This window comes from Dendrobates tinctorius, unplaced genomic scaffold (genome assembly GCF_039654945.1).
Source record: "Dendrobates tinctorius isolate UK_male_01 unplaced genomic scaffold, ASM3965494v1 ptg000079l, whole genome shotgun sequence".
NCBI lineage: Eukaryota > Metazoa > Chordata > Amphibia > Anura > Dendrobatidae > Dendrobates > Dendrobates tinctorius.
The window spans coordinates 3,129,017-3,141,007 of NW_027361747.1; the positions used below are offsets into that span (position 1 = coordinate 3,129,017).

An 11,991-nucleotide genomic window follows, 5' to 3' on the forward strand; every position below is an offset into this window, starting at 1 on the left:
CTCACTGCTATTCGGGCGAGAAGACAAAGGGATCACGGAAGTAGAACTAAACCTAGAGGAACCCCAACCCTGGTCTGGAGTGTCATCATGGGTCCGAAACCACCGACACCGGCTAGAGACCCTTCATGGCATCATCCAGACAAAACTCCAGGACCTAGAGCACCCAGGAGGGACTCTACCTCCACCCACCCACGTTCAGACTGGGGATCGAGTACTCGTACTAGACCAGCACCCCAGAACAAGCTAGAACCCCGGTGGGAAGAGAGTCCTAACCGAGTATTGCACCGAATAAGCCCCGATGGGCCTATGTACGAAATACGACCTGAAAGGGATGAGGCACTTCCCACTCGTTCTGTGCACCGTAATAAGTTGCGGCCCTGTACATCCAATGATCCTGTGCAACCCGAACCTACTCCTCAGGCCCCCGAACCAATGCCCACGGTCTGGGACCTAGATGACGAAGATAGCCCAGCGGTACAAGCGGGCCATCCAAGGAACAATATCTCAGCAAGTCACGCCAGCCCACCAGAATCGGCCAGTCCACCACCGGCCACCACCCCAGAAAGCTCCACCACAGTCGAACCAAGACACTCCGAGCGGTCAACAGCCGGCAAACCCTCCGAACGCTATGAATAGAATCAGTTCATATGGCAACAGGAACTTTTGTCTCAAAAGGCCAACCTGTTATGAATGAGTCACCGGAGGAGGAGAAAACAAAAATACAAGCTAAGTCCAGAAATCCGGAGAGGTTGGTAGCTATCGGATTGCAGACCCCTGATCCTATACACCACAACTAACAGTAGCCGTGGGGGGTTCCTACGGTGCCCTAGACCCCTCGTCACAGCCGGAGAACTACATAAGCCTAAAGAAGGAAAGGGGAAATCTAAACTGCCCCAGAGCAGACCCCAAAGCAATAGACAGCCCCCAACATGTATTGTCGGTGAAAAAAAGATGATAACACAAACACAAAGACAGGCTGAGCAAACGATGGGGCCCAACTAACTAGATAGGACAGGACAGAAAAGATGCTGGCTGCAATCCACAAAAAACCCTACCAAAAATGTCCCAACCATCTGATAGGGAAAAAGGCCCTGAAGTCGCTAGACTTCAAAATCACTATATCAGCACTCAGGTATATTCTGAAAACAGAGCAAAGAGATCAACTGATCAGAGACAAAAATGGAATTCAGCCAGTCCCAACCAGGACTGGCTGAACACAAACACTAAGCAAACCAGACAAAATCTCATGGAACAACAGCAGGGCAAAAACTTAGCTTTTCGTAGACAGGAACAAAGCTGGATGCAAGAGCTCAGAGCAGAAAGGATCACCAGCAGCCCTGCAGGGCATCGGCTGCCTTATATCCACTCAGAAATTCCAGATGTCTAATCACACTCCGCCTGTTCAGATGACAGCTTCTTCCCATCCCAATCAATTTCACTACCTCTCTTCACCAGCAGAGGGAGTTCATCAAACATCAAAGGTGAAGGGGAGAATGAACTCACAACAGTACCTCCCCCTTGAGGAGGGGTCACCGAACCCTCATCCATGCCACCAGGGCGATTAGGATAGGCCCAATGAAAAGCACGAACCAATCTTTCGGCATGAATATTGGATGCAAGGACCCAAGAATTATCCTCCTGGCCATAACCCTTCCATTTAACCAAATACTGGAGTCTCCGTCTAGCCAGACGAGAATCCAGTATCTTCTCAACCTCATATTCCACATTACCTTCAACCAATACAGGGTCAGGAGGTGCCACCAGAGGAACTACTGGCTCAACAAACCTCTTTAACAGAGACTTATGAAACACGTTATGGATCTTGAATGTAACAGGAAGAGCCAATCGAAAAGAGACCGGATTAAGAATCTCTAAAATCTTGTAAGGTCCAATAAATCTAGGTTTAAACTTTGGAGAAGCCACCTTCATAGAGATATTCTTTGATGACAACCAAACCATATCACCCATGTTAAACCGGGGACCAATGGTCCTATGCCGGTTGGAAAACCGCTGGGCCTTTTCCTGGGATAGAGACAACTTATTCACCACTTGGTCCCAAATCTGGTGCATTCTCTCCACCACAGTGTCAACACCTGGGCAGGCAGGAGACTTCACCAGCCCTGAAGAGAATAGAGGATGAAACCCAAAGTTACAAAAAAAAAGGTGACATCAAAGTGGCAGAACTAGCTCTATTATTTAAAGCAAATTCGGCCAAGGGCAAAAATGAAACCCAATCATCCTGATCAGCAGAAATAAAACATCTCAAATACGACTCCAAAGTCTGGTTTGTTCTCTCCGTCTGCCCATTGGTCTGAGGGTGAAACACAGAGGAGAAGGACAGCTGAATTCCCAGCTTGGAACAGAAAGTCCTCCAAAATCTAGACACAAACTGAACTCCTCTGTCAGATACAATGTTCTCTGGAATCCCGTGCAAGCAAACCACCTGTTGCAAAAACAAGGGCACCAACTCAGAGGAAGATGGCAACTTAGGGAGTGGCACAAGATGGACCATCTTAGAGAATCTATCACAAATCACCCAAATAACAGTCATTCTGTGAGAGACAGGCATATCAGAGATAAAATCCATTGAAATATGGGTCCATGGCCTCCTGTGCACCGGCAAAGGCATCAACAACCCACTAGAGCGAGAACAAGGTTTAGACCGGGAGCAAGTCCCACAGGACTGCACAAAATTCCTGTCATCACGAGACAAGGCGGGCCACCAAAAAGACCGACTCACCAAATCTCTAGTACCAAAAATACCTGGATGACCAGCCAATGCGGAGCAATGAACCTCAGACATCACTCTCTTCCTCCACTGGTCAGGAACATACAATTTTCCAATGGGGCAACGCTCAGGTTTGTCCTCCTGAAACTCTTCCAGAACACGTCTCAAATCGGGCGAGATGGCAGAAAGAACTACCCCCTCACCTAAGATGGTAGCAGGCTTGGTCACAATAGGAGAATCAGCAAAGAAACTCCAAGAGAGGGCGTCTGCCTTGACATTCTTAGTGCCCGGAAGAAAAGAGACCACAAAATCAAAACGTGTGAAAAACAAGGCCCACCTAGCCTGTCTAGGATTCAAGCATTTGGCCGACTCCAGGTAAATCAAATTCTTGTGGTCAGTAAGGACCACGACTTGATGTTTAGCTCCCTCCAACCAATGTCTCCACTCCTCAAATGCCCATTTCATGGCTAACAATTCCCGATTCCCCACATCATAGTTACGTTCGGATGGGGAGAACTTTCAGGAAAAGGAAGCACAGGGATTCATTTTAGATGTTACAGGATCTTTTTGGGACAAAACAGCTCCTGCACCAATCTCAGAAGCGTCCACCTCTACCTGAAACGGGAGTGAGACATCAAGTTGCCGCAAAACCGGGGCAGAAGTGAACCTTCGCTTCAGCTCCAGAAAAGAAGAAACAGCCTCCGGAGACCAATTCGGCACATCAGCCCCCTTCTTAGTCAAATCAGTCAATGGTTTGGCAATACCAGAAAAATTAGCTATAAATTTACGATAAAAATTAGCAAAACCCAAAAACTTCTGGAGGGCTTTCAAAGAAGTGGGCTTAACCCAATCATAAATGACCTGTACCTTGGCCGGGTCCATTTCAATAGTTGACGGAGACAAAATAAATTCCAAAAATGAAATCCTCTGTACCCCAAAAAGGCATTTCGATCCCTTGACATACAGGGAATTCTACCTCAAAATCCGGAACACAGTCCGAACATGTTCCACATGAGAGTCCCAATCCTTGGAAAAGATCAAAATATCATCCAGATAGATCAAAAATTTATCCACAAAGTCTCGAAAAATATCATTCATGAAGCACTGGAAGACAGAAGGGGCATTAGTGAGCCCAAAAGGCATCACCAGGTACTCAAAATGTCCCTCCGGAGTATTAAACGCCGTCTTCCATTCATCCCCCTGCTTAATGCGAATAAGATTATACGCCCCCCTGAGGTCGAGCTTGGTAAACCAGGAAGCACCTTTAACTCTGGAGAATAGATCAGAAATCAGGGGTAACGGATACTGATATTTAACAGTAATTTTGTTGAGGGAACGATAGTCAATACAAGGCCTTAATGAACCATCTTTCTTGGCCACAAAAAAAACCCCAGCACCTAAGGGTGAAGAGGATGGCCTAATATGACCCTTCTCCAACGACTCCTTAATATAGGATCGCATAGCCTCGTGCTCGGGTACAGATAAATTGAAAAGTCGACCCTTGGAAAATTTACACCCAGGGCTCAGCTCAATTGCACAGTCATAACTCCTATGAGGAGGCAAAGACGCAGACTCATTCTCACTAAATACATCATAAAAATCAGCCAAATAGTCAGGAACATCATGCGACTGGGGAGAGGTGGAGAAAATAGGAGCGTCACTAAGGGCACACCGACATCCCCAACTCACCACAGACACAGATTTCCAATCCAAAACTGGATTATGGATTTGCAACCAGGGAAACCCCAGAACGATGGTATCATGCAAATTTTGCAACACCAAAAATCTGCAATGTTCTTGATGGTCTGGGGCGACCCGCATTACCACCTGGGTCCAAAACTGAGGTTTATTCTTCGCCAATGGAGTAGAATCAATACCCCTCAAAGGGATAGGCGTCCGCAGAGGTGTCATAGGAAGCCCACAACGTTTAGCAAAATCCAAGTCCATCAGATTCAGAGCTGCTCCCAAATCCACAAAAGCCTTAGCGGAAAATGTGGACAGGGAGCAGATCAGAGTAATTGCCAGAAGAAACTTAGGTTGAACACCACCCACAGCAAATGAGTGTGCAAAACGTTTCTCTCGTTTAGGGCAGACAGAAATAATATGCGAGGCATCACCACCGAAGAAACACAGCTTATTACGCCTTCTGAACTCCTGACGTTGTGCCCTAGACAAAACTCTATCACATTACATAGGTTCAGACATTTGTTCAACAGGTGGCAACACCTCTCATGCAGTTTTGCGTTCACGCAAAAGCCGATCAACCTGAATGGCGAAAGACATAGAATCGTCAAGACCAGAGGGAACAGGAAATCCCACCATAGTATCTTTTACGGTTTCTGACAAACCCTTCCGAAAGAGAGCTGCCAAGGCACCATCATTCCAGGTAGTAAGGACCGCCCACTTTTGGAATTTTTGACAGTACAACTGTCAGAATCCTGACCCTGTCTCAATGCCAACAGGGCCTTTTCAGCCTGATCAATAGCATTAGGTTCATCATACAACAACCCCAAGGCCTGAAAAAATGGGTTCACATCAGTCAGAATAGGATCATCAGGTTTCAAAGAAAATGCCCAATCCTGGGGATCGCCGCGCAGCAAAGAGATGACAATTTTAACCTGCTGCGTGGAGCTCCCCGATGAGTTAGGCTTCAAGGCAAAAAATAATTTACAATTATTCTTAAAATTCAGAAATTTAGACCGATCCCCAAAAAACACATCAGGAGTAGGGATCTTTGGTTCAGCAGCATGTGAATGAGCAAGATAGGCGGAAATTCCCCGCACTTCAGCAGTAAGCTGCTCCACACGATCAGACAATTGCTTAATCTCCATTGAGAAAAAATTCCCCCTATGGCCTCAGAGAAATAGAGGAAAAAATTACACAAAAAAAAAATTCTGACACTTTTTTCTTTCCTTTTTTTCTTTTTACAATTCTCTCCTGCTATTGAGCACCCTAGAATCTGCAGTATGGCTGGTGATTCTGTTATGAATGAGTCACCGGAGGAGGATAAAACAAAAATACAAGCTAAGTCCAGAAAACCGGAGAGGTTGGTAGCTATCGGATTGCAGACCCCTGATCCTATACACCACAACTAACAGTAGCCGTGGGGGGTTCCTACGGTGCCCTAGACCCCTCGTCACAGCCGGAGAACTACATAAGCCTAAAGAAGGAAAGGGGAAATCTAAACTGCCCCAGAGCAGACCCCAAAGCAATAGACAGCCCCTAACATGTATTGTCGGTGAAAAACAGATGAAAACACAAACACAGACAGAAAGACAGGCTGAGCAAATGATGGGGCCCAACTAACTAGATAGGACAGGACAGAAAAGAAAAGATGCTGGCTGCAATCCACAAAAAACCCTACCAAAAATGTCCCAACCGTCTGATAGGGAAAAAGGCCCTGAAGTCGCTAGACTTCAAAATCACTATATCAGCACTCAGGTATATTCTGAAAACAGAGCAAAGAGATCCACTGATCAGAGACAAAAATGGAATTCAGCCAGTCCCAACCAGGACTGGCTGAACACAAACACTAAGCAAACCAGACAAAATCTCATGGAACAACAGCAGGGCAAAAACTTAGCTTTTAGCAGACAGGAACAAAGCTGGATGCAAGAGCTCAGAGCAGAAAGGATCACCAGCAGCCCTGCAGGGCGTCGGCTGCCTTATATCCACTCAGAAATTCCAGATGTCCAATCACACTCCGCCTGTTCAGATGACAGGTTCTTCCCATCCCAATCAATTTCACTACCTCTCTTCACCAGCAGAGGGAGTTCATCAGACATCAAAGGTGAAGGGGAGAATGAACTCACAACACCAACCTGAGCCTACCAAGACCCTCGCCCGAGGACTGGTGAGCATACAGAATGGGGGAGTGTAGGAGGGGAGGCCTCCGCCGAGTACCCGGGCCAGAACTGAGGGGACCGTCTTCCAGGTTCCTGGGGTATCTGTTTCCAGGGAGCAGAACTAGGGGATGGACTGCTGAGACTGACAGGGCAGTTGGGGGAGGAGTCCAGAGAAGAGGGGCCAGATTGGGTGAGTCAGCAGAACGAGGGAGAAGGAAGTGGAGACTTGGGGAGGACCAGAGAGTGAGAGCCACTAGCAGCGACCCGAGAGGAGGACTGCGACAGGAGGGAGACTCTCGGTGGACCGCAGGGAGACGGCGCCAAGCTTACCGACAAAAGAAGACTGCTGCCTCACTCCAGCTCTCGGCTGCGGCCTACTCGCAGCCGTCCGCAGCCGACACCGCCTCAATCCAGCTCGCGGCTGCGGCCTCCCCGCTGCTGCCCACTGCCATCGCCGCTTCACTTCCGACCATGGCGGTGACTCCTCCTTTGCCGCCCGCAGCTGCCACCGCCACACTCCAGTCCGCGGTAGAGACTGGGCCTGTGCCCGCTGCGGATCCTCCAGTGCGGCCTCAAACTTCGCCTGTGGCCTATCAACCGCCACTTATCACCGCCGCTGCCAGTCCCTGTCAGGGAGTTGCGGCCTCCACTCTCCCACTCCCAGGCGGCATCCCGCTGCCTCCGCTGGGGGACATCCCGCCAAAGAGATCTCCATGGGCCTGTTGTGCCCCTGCTCCTCCTGGGCGTCGGAACGCCCGAAGACTACGCCAGATCCTCAGTAGCTGGGCCCAGTGGCTGCGACGCAGACACCCCGTGGAACCGAACGCCGAGGGACGTCAGGACGGATAAGTGATACATAGTGACTAAGGACCCGTAGTCGGCCATTCCGCGGCCAAATAGTGACCGGTCTTTGCCGGATTAGTCGTGTTCTCCCAATCCTTGTTTATGTGTTTTGGCTCCCTGCGAGGACAACTACTGTTATTCCGTTCTTTGCGTAACAATAGCCCTAACGGCATTTATCTATAAAAGTTAACGTTTAAAGTCATATCTGTCTCGCGTCTCGTCACTGCATCCTGCATACCTACTATTACCACACATATATAGACATGTAGGATTTTGATAGCAAAATCGAATTATACTTTCTATATTCTATCTGTTTCTCCCTTCCTATGTGCTCTGTGCAAAACACATAGTGCTTCCCGAACTTCTGCATTCCCAGATTGTTCTCCCACCCTGCACCACCCTTGCCTGGTTCCAGACATTACATAGACATTGAGCTATCAATAAAAAATAAAGAGGCAAGTGCTGGGGAACTACCTGTCACACCCAGAGTACTAAATGTCTCATTTGCATCTATCAGGATTACAGCAACAGATTAGGTTACGTATTGATGGATTTAGACCTACATGCCCATATTTGCAGGATTACTTACACGTGGCAGCGTTTAAGTCCAAATTTTAATATGGAAAATCCACAGCAGGATTCGGTAACAGATAAGAATTTAAAATTTCAACTCCCAATTTTCGCCTACATGCTGTATCAATTTTCCCAGCAGGAATTGACTTGTGATGCATATTTTCAGTCTGCAAGGTATCAATTATTGTCACAGATTAGTCATGGACTTGTTGTAGATTCAGTTCCACTGAGAATTAAAAATCCACAACAAAACCCTTATTGGGAGAACTTTGCTTTGGATTACCTACAGGTAGTGAATTTTGCATCCACAAGTTCTGAAAAAAAAATAGTTTCTAAAAAGTTCAAAATCAACCACTGCACTTACTTGTCATTACCTGACACTTTTTTGGTTTCTTTGTCTAGCATAGGACTAATAAATGGAGCGTAAGTTCAGCTTACCAAGCTCGCATAGCATAGGACTAGGCAAGGTAGCTACAGAAGCACCAGGACAGATAAGTCTACTGGGTCTCACATTTTAGATGCTTTTTTTGTTTTTTGAAGAAAAATTGGCACAAAGATCCCCACATTTTAGAGAATATTTACTGCTATGGATTTGCCTGAGATTTCCTATGGTTTGCTGTTGACATTTTCTATAGCAGACCCACTACATGTGGACATACTTTACCCTAAGACCATAGGTGTGATCCTCATCAAGTTTTAATGAGTAGTCAACTACTTATCTATTCTTACTCACAACACTTCTCTCAAGTTTAACCATTATATTCCCAAAGCATTGCCTCCTTTCCTCCTCTTAAGACATTATGTCAGTAATTGCTACTTTCGAACTACAGAGCTAAATTTACATAAATTGTTAACACAGCAATATCGCAGAATAGTCTAGTACCCACCAATGCGATTATTTCACTTAAAGCCTTTACAGCAGGCAGGAGGATCCCATTAAACTGTTTGACGATGGATCTTGACTCTCGACAGAAGTATTTTCCTGTTTGTCTTGTAGATGACTTACCATTAAACCTCATTACACAGAACTACTGTCCTCTATCGTACACTTAGGATACATTTAATGGTTTGGAGGCATGGTTTGCAGAAAGATGCTTGTATGTCAGGTGGGGAAGGGGGATAAAAGAGATGCCGTGAATAAAGCATGGCATGAATTAGATTCTCCTAAACAAATGTGGAATTCATTAACATAAAATATTAAAAATCGGAACTTATATATGGTCTTATGTTACAAAAAAAAAAAACAGTATACGTGTCATGGTTTCCAGCTGATCTGCTTTTTAGCCATCGTCTGCTAACTCCAGATGGAGAGTGTTGACTTTACAGCTAATGAGAAAGAGAGGAATTACAGACATGGTCTAATCCTTTGTGCCCAAACTAATGTGGGTAATAAATCAAAGCTAAACCACCATGTTCACGGTAATGAAAGCAAACAAGAACCATTGGATAAGACTGATCCGATAATTTTGTATTAGAGACATTTAGTCAAACCTTGTTAAAGGGCAGCACAGTTGGGCAAGGTGGCTAAGTTTGACAAGTTGCACTACTTTAGAAATATTAGGTTCTCTCTTATTCCCCATGTATCGTAAAGTAGTGATCGGAAAGCACAATCTCAGATTCACCTATAATGCACGAGCCTTGTGGAATTTACTATTGATTTATTGTTAAAGTATTGTAATCCTATTATATTTATTATACGGGTGCTGCATTTTTGTACATTCCATTTTTGCCGCTATGTGTATCTGAATGTTATAAAGAAGAAACAAAATTCTATAGTGCAGCTGCTCAATATACAGGACTTAGATATAAAAATCAATGCAACTATATAAGAAGTAAAGCGACTTACTGTAAAAAATGTACTCGGTGTAACTGCTCCAGATTTTGTCATCCCTGTACTGGTTTACGAAGGCTGCCGTTCCAGTAGAGTTGCAGGCTACCATTTGAAACCCAGCTTCCGAAAGCCTATCAAAAGCTTGCTCCAAGTAAGTGAATTTTAGGTAGAACCTAGAAGTGTACTTTTCTGGGGGGCGATCGGGGTCTCTGCTTTCATTCAAAGTTTCTCCAAAAACTTCTTTAGCCAGAGCTATTCGACCACATACCATAATCCTGGCCACCCTCCTGAACTTGGCGTCAGCTTGGTTATCTCTGACCATGGTGTAAGAACCTCTGTAGCCTATAGTGATAAAACCAGACTTTTTATCTAGGGCTGCAGTTCTGAACAGGTCACTGCTTTGTGAGCTCTCTTCTAGATCACTCTGACAACCTTCATCATTTAAAGAGCTCTGTTTGGTTACTTTAGGTGTCAGTAGCTTCACCAGGTCACTGAGCTGGAAATATTCAGCCTCTCTTAAAAGTCTTTCCTTTTCTGGAAAGTGATCAGGGAGTGAGAGCTGCTTGTCCCTTAGATAGTCAAGCACGTACCTGAAAAGGAAGCCATCTCTGTCTATAAAGAATCGAGACCTGTTATCCCTGGGAAGCTCCTTGACGTTGTTCCTAGAGAACATGCTGTACAGAGTGCTGTCCGGAACGCTGGTAAGTGTCGAATATTTTGTAACATAAACTTGGCCACCAACGTTGAGCTCTACCACATCCGGAAAGGGGTACGACATTTCGCTGATAGGGAGGATTGTATCTTTCAGAGCCATGTCTCCACATCAACATGCAGAAAGTGATGAACTTCAGAACAGTGTCCAGTGCAATGGCTTTCAGTTAAATCCACACCCAAGGCATTCAGCGAAGGCTCCGAGACTTCTGTTCAGCCCCACAAAGAGCAGCTTTCAGCACCATGGACAGTCTATGTAGCCCCAGAGCAGAACAATGATCAGCACCGAGGACAGCAGCACAAAATAGTCTATGCAGCAGGGCAGTGATCAGCACCAAGGAGAATGCACATAATTGTGGCTTCAGCTTCACAGAAGAGCAACCTTCAGCACCACAGACAGCAGCACATAATACTCTGCACTGAGAGCTTATAGTGAACCGAGCTGACGTCACTCCATCTGCAGGCTGGGCTTCAGGAAACTTTTCCCACATCTGTCTTTTAAAGGAGCCTGTTCCTTCTGCATGAGCTCCTTCTTGCACGTTCTAAATGAGCCAATGCACAAGTGACAGAAAAAAATACTTTGCTATAGAAAGCACAATATTTCATTCACTGCTTAAACCTCCATGGTTAGACTAATGCGCAGTTCTTGTTTCCATTGCTGCTCTATATTTTATCGTCTAGGCTTTTTTTGGCACTAATATGTGCAGCAAATACAGTATAATACATAATAATTGGGCATAAAAATCCTATCGGCATGCAGCAAAAAAAGAAGAAGTGAAGATCTGAGTCCATGCTAAAATCCACATTTGTAAGAACCGTATTTTCGGCCCAAGTGTTAAAAAATGCTGACATTACACGGACAGCAATCAGGCAAATGGTATCAATTGGGCTATTCAGATGACTCTTTTTCAAACAGACTTTATGTCCATGTGAAACAAGATTGCAGTATGCATTCGTCTCACCATATTTCAGATGAGACTCGCCTATTCAAGTCTATATTTGTGCAAAAAAAAATTGCATCCCACACATGTCAATTGTCTATTAACATAGAAAACTGTTGTTTCCAGGACGTCCACCTGACAGCACTATGGAGGACGTCCTCCTCCTCCTTACAGGGACAGGAAAGCACACGAGAGGTTAAAAGGCCATGTCCCACCCCCTTTCCCTCAGTGTTTTTCCTGTCCCTGCACGGAGGGACACGCGAGAGCTTACCGGAGGGACCCAGGGGATCGTGCGGCCGGTCCAATCCTTCCCCTGTCAAGAGGTCCCGGAGCCGAAACTTCCCGGTGGGGAGTCCCTCGGTTCCAAAGGCCAGGAGCAGGACGGCGCTCCTGGAGGGAGCCGTTCCTCCCGGTGGGGGGGCTCTCGGCTCCAGGACGGGTCGGCTCCCTGCAGGCGGCTGGCCATGCGGGCACCGACAGAAGCGGGGCGGCGGGCCGAGCCTGCAGAACGACGCTGAC

The 11,991-nt window shown here is 46.2% G+C and overlaps 1 protein-coding gene across 1 annotated transcript in view; it reads right to left on the bottom strand.

The window, feature by feature from the left end:
* Positions 1 to 10,962, bottom strand: part of KCTD8 (potassium channel tetramerization domain containing 8) — a 313,811-nt gene extending 302,849 nt beyond the window's left edge. Inside the window, exon 1 of the mRNA XM_073583439.1 lies at positions 9,836 to 10,962. Within this exon, the coding sequence (XP_073439540.1) occupies positions 9,836 to 10,634 (799 nt within the window). The 5' untranslated portion in view covers positions 10,635 to 10,962. The remainder of the gene's footprint in view (positions 1 to 9,835) is intronic.
* Positions 10,963 to 11,991: the final 1,029 nt, after the last annotated feature.